The 18,169-nt window shown below is 32.5% G+C and overlaps 1 protein-coding gene across 4 annotated transcripts in view; it reads left to right on the forward strand.

Moving 5' to 3' along the window:
- The window catches only part of stai (stathmin), a 296,404-nt gene that overhangs the window by 222,836 nt on the left and 55,399 nt on the right, over positions 1–18,169 (forward strand). For 3 of the 4 annotated variants that reach the window (XM_068344241.1, XM_068344240.1, XM_068344238.1), the window contains exon 2: positions 318–359. In XM_068344241.1, the coding sequence (XP_068200342.1) occupies positions 329–359 (31 nt within the window). In that variant the 5' untranslated portion in view covers positions 318–328. Of the gene's footprint in view, positions 1–315; positions 360–18,169 lie in introns of all 4 variants that reach the window. The other variant, XM_068344239.1, reaches the window with a different exon arrangement.

Raw genomic sequence — 18,169 nt, forward strand, 5'->3', positions numbered from 1 at the left:
CCAGTATTTGCATGATTTTGTTTTCCATAACGAAAGGAAACTATATTTGATTTGCATATAAATATATTTAGGTCACTAACAGCCATGGCGAATGTTAAATGTACCGAGTGTAGTGTTAAATATGCATGAGTCTAGATTAAATCTTCCTATGCTTTAGCAATTAAAACTGCTTGTATGATTTTGTATATTGGAATTTGATATGAATATTTGATTAAATATTTCACAATTTTAGTTGTGAAACTTTTTTTTAATATTTCGTAATTTCTATAGTTTATTGTAAGAGTGGATTATTGATTTTCGTTCTCCTTCCTTTGCAGGACAATCAACCATGGCCCCTGTTGAGAGCATTGGAGAGAAATGTAAGTACCCAAAATTTGGTTGTTAATGGAGGTGGCATATTCCTAAGTCTGTTGTAGTGGGGTTAAATTGATCTTCATTGGTAAATTTAGGGCTGGTTATAATGCTGAGGTGAATTATGGCTTTTTTCGATTATTTTTTAATAAAGAATTTAATATTTTTCAAGTTACCTATATTTATTTATAAAAGGGGGCATTTTTAATGAAGGATCTGGTCTTAAATTTTTCTTAAATTAAGGATTGTTAAAATGCTGAGGTGAATTATGGCTTTTTTCGATAATTTTTGACTAAAGGATGTGGTCATAAATGATTTAATATTTTTCAAGTTACCTATAATTTATAAAGGGGGCATTTTTTATAAAGGATCTGGTCTTAAATTGATATATTTTTTCAAATTGTTACATTTTTTCATATTGTCACCTATAATTGTTAGTTTAGTTGTAAAAAAAGGGGGGGGGGAATTTTTAATAAAATATAATTTAAATTTAAATTGATTTAATAATTTTTTAGTTGAAAATGTAGGGAAGGGGGGGGGGCGCTTTTTAATAAAGGATTTGCTCTTAAACTTTGATTTAATATTTTTAATTTTTACCCAGTTTTTTAGCTGTGAAAGGGGGTGGGTGTTTGTTGTATAATAAATTACACAGACTTGGAAATATGCCAGCTCTATTTTAAAAAAGTTTTAGTTTAAGGATTTTCAGTCTTCCACCAAAGGTAGGTGTATTTATTTACCACCTGTTGATCGCCCATAGCCCACTTTCGAACTCCAGGTAATATTTCAGTTTAAGCGTTGAAAATATGAAGTTTTTCTCGCGTTTTTCTATGACATTTTCGTAATGTTTTGTTCTGGTTAGCACGTGAAATGTTTAAGTTACTGATTAAGTTATGGTCCTCTTGACGTATATGGTTTTCCTGAAGGTATAGGGTTCAAGTGATAGACTGGTTAAGGTGTGTATTGAATGCCTTGGTAGAGAGTAGAACAATTATCATCAATTGCTAAGCTAATGATGTATAAATTATATTATAAATTACTAAGCTAATGATAACGTATAAAGTATATTATCAGTTGCTAAGCTAATGATAATGTATAAAATATATTATAAATTGCAAAGCTAATGATGTATAAAGTACATTATCAATTCCTAAACTAATGATGTATAAAGCATATTAATTGCTAAGCTATTGATAATGTATGAAATATATTATCAATTGCTAAGCTAATGATAATGTATAAAGTACATTATCAATTGCTAAGGTAATGAAAATGTAAAGAGTTTAGTATTATAAATTGCTAAGTTAATGATAATGTATAAAGCAACATCTGTTTTCTGATAGTGATACGATTGTTAACTACTTTTCAAGTTCTACTTTATTAGAAATTTTATTAAGGTTAATCTACACAAACACGTACAGTAGATAAGTAGTAGATTGATGCATATTCTATTTGAGAATTGTATTATAGTCGAAGGTTCAACCTTTATTTTCCAAAGATTGAAAAAATAAACTAATGGAAAAGAAAAAAAAAATACTCCGGACATTGATCTCGTTGAGAAGGAACCCAGGTACCGGCTGCTCGAAGGGGGAACTTGGGAGAAAGCAGGTTGATCCCTGACTATAAAGAATCTTTATAAGGAATTGGTCGTGTTGGGAGGGATCCTTGTCTAACCTCTAGACATTGTGGTATGGGGCGTTGTAATCAGATGGTTGTTGCCAAGTGGTACATTTAACATATGTATATGTATGTATGTATGTATGTATATGTATATGTATATGTATGTATGTATGCTTGTTGTATGTGTATATATATATAAAATATATATATATATATATATATATGATATATATATATATATATATATATATATATATATATAAATGTATATATATAAATATATATATATATTATATATATATATATATATATATATATATATATATATATATATATATATATTTTATATATATATATATATATATATAATATATATATATATATATATATATATATATATATATATATATATATATATATATATAACTTACGCAGGTATGGATGTATGTATGTGTGTATGTGTGTGTGTATTATATATATATATATATATATATATATATATATATGTATGTATGTATGTATGTATGTATATATATATATATATATATTGTGTGTATTTATAACTGCAGTTTATTGTAACATATATTTCAGACCTTGCTTTAATAAACTTAACATTGGTTAAACAAATTTTAGCTATTATACTAGTGGCAAAAAGACAAATTTAATACTCTAAGCCACTAAACCTTTATATTAAGATCCATTTATACAAAAACTAATAGAAATTAAATTTAGAAATTACTTATTCCCTCGTGTATAGCATTGTGAGGCGTTCCTTCCTTTTATGTCTCTTGCTATGGAGAGACTGTTTGATAGTAGGCGATGGCTTATAGTTAACGCCTTTCGTGGCCTAGTTTTCTATGGTGTTCGCTCATATGAAGCAATTTGAAAGGTCTAAACATTAAGGGGTTTAATAATGAGGTTTTATTGAAATTAACATTTAAATAATTTTTTATAGGTTATTTACTGGTGCTAATTCAGTTTATCCATTTGAGTTTCAGCTCTTATTTCTTGAAATTTTATTTTTTTCCTTAAGCTAATTTTGTCATAAGAGTTGCTGCTCTCATGAATTGTATTTTATTTCATGAAATTAAATTTATTTCAGTTTATTTTATTTACCCATAAAGGTTTCTGGTCTCATGAATTAGAATGAAGTTATTTCATGAATTGAATAATTCTTTCATCATTTTATTTACCCATTAGGGTTTCTGGTCTCATGAATTAAATCGAAGTTATTTCATGAAATTTAATATTTTTTCTTATGTTACTTTTGTTTACTTAGAAAGAATTTCTGCTCGTTAAATTATAGTTATTTCATGAAATTTGAAATTAAATATTTTTCCTCAAACTAATTTTGTTTGCCTATAAGTTTTTGCTCTCATGAATTAGATCCAAGTTATTTCCTGAAATTAAATATTTTTCCTCAAACTAATTTTGTATACCCATAAGTTTTTTGCTCATGAATTAGATCGAAGTTAATTCATGAAATTAAATATTTAAGTTATTTCATGAAATTATTTTCCTCAAACTAATTTTGTATACCCATAGGATTTTGCTCATGAATTATATCTAAGTTATTCATGCAATTGAAAATTTGTTCCTCAAAACTAATTTTGTATACCCATAGGATTGTTTTTTTCCTCAAACTAATTTTTGTATACCCATAGGATTGTTTTTTTCCTCAAACTAATTTTGTATACCCATAAGTTTTTTGCTCTCATGAATTAGATCGAAGTTAATTCATGAAATTAAATATAATTTTCTTCTAAAGACTGGTGAAAGTAGATTAGCGTTCTAGTCGAATGTTTCTTTAAAAGGCACTTTCGCCATCACCACCCTATTCCCTTAAGCATTTGAATGGGTGGATACCATAACCTGCCATTTATAGAGTAAGGTGGGCTTTCAATAGCACAGGTCCTTGTTCCTTCTTGCAGGATCATTGATTTGAGGACGGGAGGTCTCTGGGAGTTTGGTTTTGCTTGTTCTTTCCTTGGAAATCACTCAGATGGGTTGTTTAATTTTGCTTGCCTTTAAGGGAGTTTTATTTATTATTATAAGCAAAGCTACAACCCCTAGTTGGAAATGAAAACTTTCAATAGCACAGGTCCTTGTTCCTTCTTGCAGGATCATTGATTTGAGGATGGGAGGTCTCTGGGAGTTTTTGGGTTGTGCTTGTTCTTTCCTTGGAAATCACTCAGATGGGTTGTTAATTTGCTTGCCTTTAAGGGAGTTTTATTTATTATAAGCCAAGCTACAACCCTAGTTGGAAATGAAAGCTTTCAATAGCACAGGTCACTGTTCCTTCTTGCAGGATCATTGATTTGAGGACGGGAGGTCTCTGGGAGTTTTGTTTTTGCTTGTTCGTTCCTTGGAAATCACTCAGATGGGTTGTTAATTTGCTTGCCTTTAAGGGGGAGTTATTTATTATTATAAGCCAAGCTACAACCCTAGTAAGAAAAGTTAGGGCGGATTTTTTTTGCTTGTAATTCTTTCTTTGGAAATCACTCAGATGGGCTGTTAATTTACTTGGGTTTTAGGTTTTTTTTATTAAAAGCCAAGCTACAACCCTAGTTTGGAAATGAAAGATGCTACAAGGCCAGGGGCTCCAACGGGGGAGGGGTCTGGGAGTTTTGTTTTTGCTTGTTCGTTCCTTGGAAATCACTTTGATAGGTTGTTCATTTGCTTGCCTTTAAGGGAGTTTTATTATTATTGTTATATAAAGCCAAGCTACAACCCTAATTGGAAAAGAAAGATGCTACAAGCCCAGGGGCTCCAACGGGGAGGTCTGGGAGTTTTGTTTTTGCTTGTTCTTTCCTTGGAAATCACTTTGATAGGCTGTTCATTTGCTTGCCTTAAAGGGAGTTTTATTATTTATTATAAGGCCAAGCTACAACCCCAGTTGGAAATTAAAGATGCTAAAAGCCCAAGGGCTCCAACGGGAGGTCTGAGTTTTGTTTTTTGCTTTTAGTTCTTTCCTTGGAAATCACTTTATGATAGGTTGTTCATTTGCTTGCCTTTAAGGGTTTTTTTTATTATTAAAAGCAAAGCTACAACCCTAGTTATAAAAGCAGGATGCTACAAGCCCAAGTGCTCCAACGGGGAAAAAGTAGCAGAATATCTTGGTTCAATTACTGTTTGCTAAGCTGTTCTGTATTAAATGTTTAGCTAGGTTGAATTAAGTTATTTAGCGAAATCTAATCTTATGCAATACTGCATCGTGATGGGAAACGTTGCCTTTTTAATATATTAGTTATACTGTATATCTTTTGATAAATTACTGTATGCAAAGGTTTTCTGTATTAAATTTCTAGCTAAGTTGAATTGAATTTTAGCAAAAGATAAACCTATGCAATACTACATCGTGATATATGTTGCCGTGTTGAATAAAATATTAGTTATACTGTATATCTTTGTACAATTACTGTGTATGCAAGGCTGTTCTGTATTAAATTTGTTGCTTTTGATAGTTATTTCGCAAAGTTGATTGGAAGCTAAACTTTAAGCAACAATGCACAGTGATATGTTGCCGTGTATTAAGAGCGTGGTCTTGCCTATTTCAGTCTACCCTCGAATAATGTTAGTTATCCATCCGTTTTCTCTAACCGTTTTCTGTTCTTCCCATCCTCTTGTTCGCGCAGTAAATTTTTATTAAATACTTCTAAATTCATATTGTTTAAAGTGTTCACTGCCCTGAGGATATGGTACATAGTTTAGATATCTATCTAAAACCTAATAATCAGTTATTAGAAAAGCTGTATTATAGTTTTAAAGCAAGGGTTATGTTTAGATTATGTAGTGTGCGTCATAACTTCATTTTATTTTATATCTGAAACTTAGGTAATTTGCTTTTCGTGATTTCGATGAGCTGAACCTAAAGATATTTCTTGACTGTCTTAATTGAGTGAGACAATTTATTACAATAATTAACTAGCTTGTATAACTGGGAAAATAATAGTAATTGGTAATAAATTTGGAAAATTAGAAAGTTATTTAGGGAAATTTTGAATTTTTACACGCTTCAGAGGGAAAACTATCAAGGCGATAGTGATTGCTCTCTCTCTCTCTCTCTCTCTCTCTCTCTCTCTCTCTCTCTCTCTCTCAGTAGTACTACCATTTTTTCTATACTATATCATTGTATATGTATGTATATGTACTTGTGTATGCTTTATGAACGTTTATATGTATTTCATATATTTTTATGTCTGGTTATGTTGTATGTGCGTGTATGTGTACATAACTCTTGCATGTCCTTATTTTTTATGTTAATTAAATCTGTTGGACATAAAAGCTCCATGCTTAATGTACTTTAGGTGTACTGTTAATGTTTATAAAACATTTTTATTGTAACAAAGGACTCTCTCTCTCTCTCTCTCTCTCTCTCTCTCTCTCTCTCCAGAATAACCCTTTTATAATGGAATAAAGGTTTTTGACTGACTCTCTCTCTCTCTCTCTCTCTCTCTCTCTCTACAGAATAACCATTTTATAATGGAATAAAGGTTTTTGTCTTTTGACTCTCTCTCTCTCTCTCTCTCTCTCTCTCTCTCAACAGAATAACCATTTTATAATGGAATAAATTTTTTCGACTGACTCTCTCTCTCTCTCTCTCTCTCTCTCTCTCTTTCTCAAAACAAAATAACCATTTTATAATGGCATAAAGATTTTGTCTCTCTCTCTCTCTCTCTCTCTCTCTCTCTCTTCTCTCTCTCTCTCTCAACAGAATAACCATTTTATAATGGAATAAAGGTTTTTTACTTCTCTCTCTCTCTCTCTCTCTCTCTCTCTCTCTCGGATAAATTAAAAGGTTAAGCTTTCCTTGGAATAAGGCTGAAATCCTGTATCTCTCTCTCTCTCTCTCTCTCTCTCTCTCTCTCTCGGATAAATTAAAAGGTTAAGCTCTCCTTGGAATAAGGCTGAAATCCTGTATCTCTCTCTCTCTCTCTCTCTCTCTCTCTCTCTCGGATAAATTAAAAGGTTAAGCTTTCCTTGGAATAAGGCTGAAATCCTGTATCTATCTCTCTCTCTCTCTCTCTCTCTCTCTCTCTCTCTCTCTCTCTCTCTCTCTAAATAAAAAAGGTTAAGCATTCTTTAAAATAAGGCTAAAATCCAGGATTTATCCTGGCCAAATCTACCCTTAATCCCAGTCTCAGAAAAGGCTGCAAATATTGACAAGTCATTTGACACCACCTGTGAGTCTCTCTCTCTCTCTCTCTCTCTCTCTCTCTCTCTCTCTCTCTCTCTCTCTCTCTCTCTCTCTCTCTCTCTCCGAATTTCGGATTAGAGGCCAGACGTGTTAAGGTAGGGTTACTGTCGAGCGGTTCGAGAAAGTGTTTGATGTGATGTTCGACGTTTGAACCAATTTGGTTTTCGAACATGTTCGTAGAAAGTTGTCTTGATTGGTATAAGTCTCTGACTGGTGTTTTCCAGACGTGGGTTAGTTCCTCAGACTCGTTAGTGCCTTTAGTGTCTGCAACCCTACCATCCTTGTGAGCTAAGGTTTTGGGGAAATTGGGGAGCTTGTAAGTCTCTGCTTGTCAGCAGCCATTGCCTGGCCCTCCATGGTCCTAGCTTGTATGGAAAGGGGGTGGCCTAATTGGTAAAGTCTCTGCCTGGTGTTTGCCAGACATGGGTTAGTCCCGCTCAGGCTCGTTAGTGCCTTTAGTCTCTGCAAACCTACCATCCTTGTGAGCTAAGATTTGGGGAAATTAGGGGAGCCTATAAGGTCTATCTGCTGAGTTCTCAGCAGCCATTGCCTGGCCCTCCTTGGTCCTAGCTTGGGTGGAGAGAGGCCTTGGGTGCTGATCATATATATGGGCAGTCTCTAGGGCATTGTCCTGCTTCACTGTCCCTTGCTACTGCCATTCATGAATGACCTTTTAAACCTTTAAGACTGATTTTTGTGGGCGTGGCTTCAACCTTTAAGCCTGATTTTTGTGGGCGTGGCTTCAACCTTTAAGCCTGATTTTTGTGGGCGTGGCTTCAACCTTTAAGCCTGATTTTTGTGGGAGTGACTTCAACCTTTAAGCCTGATTTTTGTGGGAGTGACTTCAACCTTTAAGCCTGATTTTTGTGGGAGTGACTTCAACCTTTAAGCCTGATTTTTTTGGGAGTGTCTTCAACCTTTAAGCCTGATTTTTGTGGGAGTGTCTTCAACCTTATGCCTGATTTTTGTGGGCGTGTCTTCAACCTTATGCCTGATTTTTGTGGGCGTGTCTTCAACCTTATGCCTGATTTTTGTGGGCGTGTCTTCAACCTTATGCCTGATTTTTGTGGGCGTGTCTTCAACCTTTTAAGCCTGATTTTTGTGGGCGTGTCTTCAACCTTTTAAGCCTGATTTTTGTGGGCGTGTCTTCAACCTTTTAGCCTGATTTTGTGGGCGTGACTTCAACCTTTAAGCCTGATTTTTGTGGGCGTGTCTTTAACCGTTAAGCCTGATTATTGTGGACGTGGCTTCAACCTTTAAGCCTGATTTTGTGGACGTGGCTTCAACCTTTAAGCCTGATTTTGTGGGCGTGGCTTCAACCCTTAAGCCTGATTTTTGTGGGCGTGGCTTCATTTGTCCACAAACCTTATGCATTTGTGACTGACACCTCTTCGAACCCTGTGACAAGGAGGTTCGACAAACTGGTTCGACGAACAGTTCGACCATGTTAACCCCGCTTTAGGGAAAGCCATGGATCCTTACTTTTCTTCCTGGGGGAAGGGGTTGGAAGGGGGGGGGGGGGGGGCTAGTACTCCAAGCCCCGCCCCCCTCCTATGAGTCTTGGTTTCCCCATATGACTCATCCTCGGGGGTCGGTTGAACGATGTACGATACTTCATTTTTTTTAATCATGTTTTTATTTATTTTATATTTTTATTTTGGTATTAATGGTAGGGTTTTGATACTTATATTAAAAATTATATTTTTTCAATGTTTATTACATTAAATTCAGTGTACAGACTACAGTACTGTTTTATTCCCGTTGATAATTTCTGGAGATGAAAGGCTGTAGTTTTGGTGTATAGTTTAATCAATGTACTGTAGTATGGCTCACGTTCTTTACGCTATAATTTCATAAGTAATTTTATAGTATATAAAAATATGAATTATCGGGAGAGAAAACTACATTTTGATGATATAAAATCCTTTAGATATTCTATCAAGATATAAAATACTTTTGATTATTTAATGAAAATATGAAAATCATTGAATACATAGATATACAATACATTAAATATTTTAGAAATATATACTTTAAATACTTATAAAGATATAAAATTCTCTAGATATTTTATACAAGATATAAAATGCTCCAGATATTTTATACAAGATATAAAACGCTGTACATATTTTATACAAGATATAAAATGCTTTAGATATTTCTTAAAAGATATAAAATGCTCTAGATATTTTATAAGTCTTAATGTATCAGTATATTCTCGAACTATGCTTAAATATCCCTAAATATAAAATCTAAAGGCATATCATACATTAAACACTATTAATAAAGCATTGTGTATTAAATATCATGGACATTGCAATCCCAAGCATTGTGTATTAGATATCATGGATATTGCTATCCCACCTTAAGCATTGTGTATTAAATATCATGGACATTGCTATCCCACCCTAAGCATTGTGTATTAAATATCATGGACATTGCTATCCCAAGCATTGTGTATTAGATATCATGGACATTGCTATCCCACCCTAAGCATTGTGTATTAGATATCATGGATATTGCTATCCCACCCTAAGCATTGTGTATTAAATATCATGGACATTGCTATCCCACCCTAAGCATTGTGTATTAAATATCATGGACATTGCTATCCCAAGCATTGTGTATTAGATATCATGGACATTGCTATCCCACCCTAAGCATTGTGTATTAGATATCATGGATATTGCTATCCCACCCTAAGCATTGTGTATTAAATATCATGGACATTGCTATCCCACCCTAAGCATTGTGTATTAAATATCATGGACATTGCTATCCCACCCTAAGCATTGTGTATTAAATATCATGGATATTGCTATCCCACCCTAAGCATTGTGTATTAAATATCATGGACATTGCTATCCCACCCTAAGCATTGTGTATTAAATATCATGGACATTGCTATCCCACCCTAAGCATTGTGTATTAAATATCATGGACATTGCTATCCCACCCTAAGCATTGTGTATTAAATATCATGGACATTGCTATCCCACCCTAAGCATTGTATTAAATATCATGGACATTGCTATCCCACCCTAAGCATTGTATTAAATATCATGGACATTGCTATCCCACCCTAAGCATTGTATTAAATATCATGGACATTGCTATCCCACCCTAAGCATTGTATTAAATATCATGGACATTGCTATCCCACCCTAAGCATTGTGTATTAAATATCATGGACATTGCTATCCCACCCTAAGCATTGTATTAAATATCATGGACATTGCTATCCCACCCTAAGCATTGTATTAAATATCATGGACATTGCTATCCCACCCTAAGCATTGTGTATTAAATATCATGGACATTGCTATCCCACCCTAAGCATTGTATTAAATATCATGGACATTGCTATCCCACCCTAAGCATTGTGTATTAAATATCATGGACATTGCTATCCCACCCTAAGCATTGTATTAAATATCATGGACATTGCTATCCCACCCTAAGCATTGTGTATTAAATATCATGGACATTGCTATCCCACCCTAAGCATTGTATTAAATATCATGGACATTGCTATCCCACCCTAAGCATTGTGTATTAAATATCATGGACATTGCTATCCCACCCTAAGCATTGTATTAAATATCATGGACATTGCTATCCCACCCTAAGCATTGTGTATTAAATATCATGGATATTGCTATCCCACCCTAAGCATTGTGTATTAAATATCATGGACATTGCTATCCCACCCTAAGCATTGTGTATTAAATATCATGGACATTGCTATCCCACCCTAAGCATTGTGTATTAGATATCATGGATATTGCTATCCCACCCTAAGCATTGTGTATTAAATATCATGGACATTGCTATCCCACCCTAAGCATTGTGTATTAAATATCATGGACATTGCTATCCCACCCTAAGCATTGTGTATTAAATACCATGGACATTGCTATCCCACCCTAAGCATTGTGTATTAAATATGAACATTGCTATCCCACCCTAAGCATTGTGTATTAAATATCATGGATATTGCTATCCCACCCTTTCGTAGGTTAAAGATCTTCGCTACTTGAACTGCCCAGCGGCCACTGCGGTATTGCTCCTTGAATAAGACGATCGATAAGGTGTCTAGATTTGTCTGCAGGAAGTCTTATTGACAGACAAGTCTCTCTCTCTCTTTTCGCTTTAGGGGGTTTCGTCATATAGAGTGGGTAGTTCTGTTTTGATGTTAGGTTTTTGGAAGAAAATTATTTGAAGTGATTTAAAGTCTTATTTAATCTGGTTGGGTCTATTTTCAGGTCTATATAGGCTTAGAAAACGGGTTTCCCTGTTAAGGTTTTGAAAGTCTTCATATTTTGGCCGCTTTAGGGGGTTTCGTCATATAGAGTGGGTAGTTCTGTTTCGATGTTGGGTTTTGGAAGTAAATGATTTGGCGTGTTTTGAAGTCTTAATTTATCTGGTTGGGTCTATTTTCAGGTCCGTGTAGGCTTAGAAAACGGGTTTCCCTGTTTAGGTTTTGAAATCCTTTATAATTTGGCGTAATTTAGTCGTAATTTATCTGGTTGGGTCTTATTTTCATATCTATATAGGCCTAGATAACCGGGTTCCACTTAGGTTTTGAAAGTCTAGATAATTTGGCGTAATTTAAAGTTTTGATTAATCTGGTTGGGTCTATTTTCAGGTCTATATAGGCTTAAATAACTAGGTTCCACTGTTTGGTATTGAAAGTCTTCATAATTTGACATGATTTAAAATCATATTAATCTGGTTGGGTCTATTTTCAGGTCTATATAGGCTTGGAAAACTGGGTTCCGATGTTAGGTTTTGAAAGTTTTCATAATTTGGCATGATTTGAAGTCTTAATCTGGTTGGGTCTATTTTTAGGTCCGTGTAGGCTTAGAAAACTGGGGTTCCATTGTTAGGTTTTGAGTGTCTACATAATTTACCGTGATTTAAAGTCTCAATTAATCTGGTTGGGTCTGTTTTCAGGTCTATATAGGCTTAGATAACCGGGTTTCCATTGTTAAGATTTGAAAGTTCATAATTTGACATGATTTAAAATCTTGATTAATCTGGTTGGGTCTATTTTCAGATCTATATAGGCTTAGATAACCGGGGTTCCACTTAGGTTTTGAAAGTCTACATAATTTGGCGTAATTTAGTCTTTGATTAATCTGGTTGGATCTATTTTCAGGTCTATATAGGCTTAGATAATTGTGGTTCCATTATTAGGTTTTGAAAGTTTATAATTTGACATGATTTAAAGTCTTAATCAATCTGGCTGGATCTATTTTGAATCCCTTCAAGGCTTAGACAACTAGCTGTGTGGTGGGTAAGGTCAGGTAGGCCTTAGGCTAAGGCCACCAATTGAGCCTTTATTTTTAGATTAAAGATTTTTTTTCTAGTTTTTAACTGGGGTCCACAAGGCACTTGAGTTGAAAGTCCCAGCCCTACATGGCTGAGGACTATGAAGCGCTAAGTAGATGATGAATGGAGAAGTATTGAATTAAAAGCTTAAGAAAGAGACGACTGGCGAAATCGAACCTATGCCCTTTGTGTCAATAGGCGTGGGAGGAGATGATATGATGGAAGGCTAGAATAAATTAGTCTTGGTCGATTCTCTCTCTCTCTCTCTCTCTCTCTCTCTCTCTCTCTCTCTCTCTCTCTCTCTCTCTCTCTCTCTCTCTCTCTTTCTCTCTCTCTCGTCAATGATATGCTTTCGCATGAAAGTTTTATATTTTCCGTCACTGAAGATGAACGTAGGTGTACTAAAGGTTGCAGTATATTTTAGATATTTATACGTATTATCAGGAAAGCTACAACCCTAGTTGGAAAAGTAGAATGCTATAAGCCTAGGGGCTCAAACAGCAATTATATTAATAGCCAGTGAGGAAAGGGAATTATGGAATAGCAAATAAAATATTAAGTAATGAATGAATTGAAAATATTTTGAAGGATTTTAACATTAGAATAGATCGGTCATATATATACTTTAAAACTACTCTTTTAACCTGTTCCTATGCTCAATGATCTTAGACATTGACACAACCACAAAATAGATTATTTCATGACTTATCTGGTTGCCACAGATATAAAAAAAAAGAAATAAATTTTGAGCTGGACATATTAGACTTATAGTAATTTAAAAGGCCGGTATAAACTTTGTGCTATATACAGTATACAAACTAAACCTTATTTTATGATTTAGCTAGTTGCCACAATTAAATAAAATTTAAAACTTATCTGGACATTTAAAGCCAAATAGTGGTTTAACACAGCTTTAAACTTTGTGCTATATAAACATACACAAACATTTTACGATTTATCGGTTTTCCACAATTAAAAACAACTTAAAACTTATCTTGGCTTAATATCTTGAATTTTTTGAGCCAAAATAAACTACTATAAATTTTGCGCTCTATAAATATAAACATTATTTTGAGCATAGCTTGTTTCCACGGTTAAAAACAATAGAAAACTGAGCTATAGGTTAAACAGTAGTTGAAAAGGGCCTTTTTAAACTGTGCTATAAAAACATTAAAACAATATTTTATGACATTGTTGCCACAATTTAAAGCACAGCCATAGGACAAATAGTAGTTGAAAATAACTTTTCAAACTGCTATATAAACAAAAACAATTGAGACTTCGAATGTTGAAAGGTTGATAAGCGTGTATAAGAGTACACGAAATCCCCCCTTTCTGTTGTCGGTGTGAAGAGTATAGAGATTGGGAGTGGTAGGGGACCCCCTACCAGGGGTGCTACTATAGCATGCGTAGCCTCCACCTGGAGGCTCCACCCTCTTTTCTTTGCTTGGCTCCACAATGACGGATCAAGAACCGATCCTCGCCGTTTGATAGATTTTTGCCGTAAAGACGTATCTGGTGAGAAATTGCCTTTCGCTAAGCCAATGGAAGGGTAGTATAGTTTGCTTGCTATTCTAATAATGTTTATTGGATGAAAATATTTGAATTAAAGAGATTCAAGTCAATGGAAGGATTGTTAAATTTGCATGCTATTCTAATAATGTTTATTCGACGAAAATATCTAAATTCAAAAGATTTAAGGCAATGGAAGGATAGTATATTTTGCTTGCTATTCTAATAATAATGTTTATTGGACGAAAATATTTAAATACAAAAGATTTAAAAGCCAATGGAAGGATAGTATATTTTGCTTGCTATTCTAATAATAATGTCTATTGGACGAAAATATTTGAATTAAAGAGATTTAGTCAATGGAAGGATAGTATAGTTTGCTTGCTCCTCTGATAATGTTTATTGGGCAAAAAATATTTAGATACAAAAGATTGTCAATGGAAGGGTAGTATATTTTGCTTGCTATTCTAATGTTTATAGGACGAAAATATTTGAATACGAAAGATTTAAGTCTATGTAAGGATAGTATATTTTGCTTGCTATTCTATTAATGTTTATTGGACGAAAATATTTGAATTCAAAAGATTGAAAAGTATGTAAGGATAGTATATTTTGCTTGCTATTCTAATAATGTTTATTGGACGAAAATATTTAAATACAAAAGATTTAAAAGCCAATGGAAGGATAGTATATTTTGCTTGCTATTCTGATAATGTTTATTGGACGAAAATATTTGAATTCAGAAGATTTAAAAGTATGTAAGGATAGTATATTTTGCTTGCTGTTCTGATAATGTTTATTGGACGAAAATATTTTAATGAGAAAGATTTATAAGCTAATGGAAGGATAGAATTAAAGAGATTCAAGTCAATGGAAGGATAGTATATTTTGCTTGCTATTCTGATAATGTTTATTGGGCAAAAAATATTTAGATACAAAAGATTGTCAATGGAAGGGTAGTATAGTTTGCTTGCTATTCTGATAATGTTTATTGGACGAAAATATTTGAATTAAAGAGATTTAAGTCAATGTAAGGGTAGTATATTTTGCTTGCTATTCAAATAATATTGTTTATTGGACGAAAATATATAAATTCAAAAGATTTAAGGCAATGGAAGGATAGTATATTTTGCTTGCTATTCTAATAATGTTTATTGGATAAAGAATATTTGAATTAAAGAGATTTAAGTCAATGGAAGGATAGTATAGTTTGCTTGCTATTCTAATAATGTTTATTGGACGAAAATATTTAAATACAAAAGATTTAAAAGCTAATGGAAGGATAGTATATTTTGCTTGCTATTCTAATAATGTTTATTAGACGAAAATATTTAAATACCAAAGATTTAAAAGCCAATGGAAGGATAGTTAAATTTGCTTGCTCTTCTAATGATGTTTATTGGACGAAAAATGTTTAAATTCAGAAGATTTAAAAGTCTATGTAAGGATAGTATATTTTGTTTGCTATTCTGATAATGTTTATTGGACGAAAATATTTGAATACGAAAGATTTAAATATCAGTGGAAGGATAGTATATTTTGCTTGTTATTCTAATGATAGTTTATTGGACGAAAATATTTGAATTAAAGAGATTCAAGTCAATGGAAGTGTTGTTAAATTTGCTTGCTATTCTTATAATAATGTTTATTGGACGAAAATATTTTAATTCAAAAGATTTAAAAGTCTATGTAAGGACAGTATATTTTGCTTGCTATTCTGATAATGTTTATTGGGCAAAAAATATTTAGATACAAAAGATTGTCAATGGAAGGGTAGTATAGTTTGCTTGCTATTCTGATAATGATAATGTTTATTGGACGAAAATATTTAAATACATAAGATTTAAAAGCTAATGGAAGGATAGTATATTTTGCTTGCTCTTCTAATAATGTTTATTGGACGAAAAATGTTTAAATACAAAAGATTTACAAGCGAATGGAAGGATAGTATATTTTGCTTGCTATACTAATTGTGTTTATTGGACAAAAAATATTTAAATACAAAAGATTTGCAAGTCAATGGAAAGATAGTTAAATTTGCTTGCTCTTCTGATAATGTTTATTGGACGAAAATATTTTAATAAGAAAGGTTTAAAAGCTAATGAAAGGATATATAGTATATTTTGCTTGCTATTCTATTAATATTTTTCATTGGAGAAAATATATTTAAATACAAAATATTTCAAACTCGTATTGTACAAAATTTTGTACTAAAACTATTAGGTTTGGATTATTATTAATGATTTTGACAAAATTAGGTGTTAGACTTTGTACCGAAGAAAGAAAAGCTAATTTTTAGTAATGTTTGTATTTGTTTATAATCTCCATTTTAATAATTGATTATGTATGTATGTATATATATATATATATATATATATATGTATATATATATATATATATATGTATATATATATATATATATATATATAATTATATATATATATATATATATATATATGTACATACATACATACATACATACATATAATAGTAATGTATATATATATACATACATATAATAATAATGTATATATATATATATATATATATATATATATATATATATATTATATATATATAATGTATTTATATATGTATAAATATATGTGTATATATATATATATATATATGTATTTATATATGTATATATATATTTTCCTTTGCACGAAGGTAGGAGTATGCGATTCATATTACTTCTCGGAAAATTATGAAGGCCACGTAATTTTGCTATCTACCACAACCTTGGATTTTGTATCACGTCCCTCACATCTCTGAAGGTTACAGTTTACAAAGGCAATTAAAAAATAGCCTTAATTACTTGTAAGCTGCTGAAATAAATTAAATTTTGATGAGACGGATGAAGTCAGAAATCTGGTTAATTTGTGAGAGCAAGCAAATATGTATTTAGGTTAATAATAATCACCATCTCCTCCTATGACATATTTGTTTTTGATGTTGTTGATAGTTTATTATATGACATGTCTGTTTTGACGTTGTTTCTTATTTTAGAATGATTTATTGTTAATTTGTTCTCTTCCTTTATTTATTTCCTTATTTCCTTTCCTCACTGGGCTATTTTTCCCTGTTGGAGCCCCTGGGCTTATAGCATCTTGCTTTTCCAACTAGGGTTGTAGCTTGGATAGTAGTAATAATAATAATAATAATAATACGCCTATCGACGCGAAGGGCATCGGTTAGATTTCGCCAATCGTCTCTATCTTGAGCTTTTAATTAAATACTTCTCCATTCATCATCTCGTACTTCACGCTTCATAGTCCTCAGCCATGTAGGGCTGGGTCTTCCAACTCTTGTAGTGCCTTATCACCATCTCCTACGCCTTTCGACGTGAAGGGCATCGGTTAGATTTCACCAATCGTCTTTATCTTGAGCTTTTAATTCAATACTTCTCCATTCATCATCTCTTACCTCACGCTTCATAGTCCTCAGCCATGTAGGCCTGGGTCTTCCAACTCATAGTGCCTGTGGAACCCAATTGAAAGTTTGGTGAACTATTTTCTTGGAATGGGAAGAGCATGCCCAAACCATCTCCATCTACCCCTCAACATGATCTCATCCACATATGGCACTCGAGTAATCTCTTAGTTTAATTTCTAATCCTGTCCGGTCATTCAACTCCCAATATTCTTCTAAGGGCTTTGTTCTCAAATCTACAAAATCTGTGGATATTGTTTCATTATCGTAACAAGAAGACTTTTGTCCATACAATAACATCTATCCCACTAAACTTTATTTGATTTATCTTGTCACATATATATTTTGATACGGAACAAAGTGAGCATAAGATCTTAAAGAATGAGTTTTTTTTTTTTTTATATGGGAGATTTATTTGTGATCCATGAGGAAAAAAAATGCTGAACTCAAAAATATATTGCATTGGAAGTCCACAAATATATTATATATATATATATATATATATATATATATATATATATATATATATATATATATATATATATATATATATATATATATATATATATATATATATATATATATCCATGATTTCGAAGTCATTTAAAAGACAGAACTGTAATAGGACAGTATTAACTATAGTTATAATTTTAGTCGTATATTGTGTATTACTTAGGAGATTGACTATCAATACTAGCTTAGTATAAACCAGGAAAGTCCACGAAT

This window comes from Palaemon carinicauda, chromosome 20 (genome assembly GCF_036898095.1).
Source record: "Palaemon carinicauda isolate YSFRI2023 chromosome 20, ASM3689809v2, whole genome shotgun sequence".
NCBI lineage: Eukaryota > Metazoa > Arthropoda > Malacostraca > Decapoda > Palaemonidae > Palaemon > Palaemon carinicauda.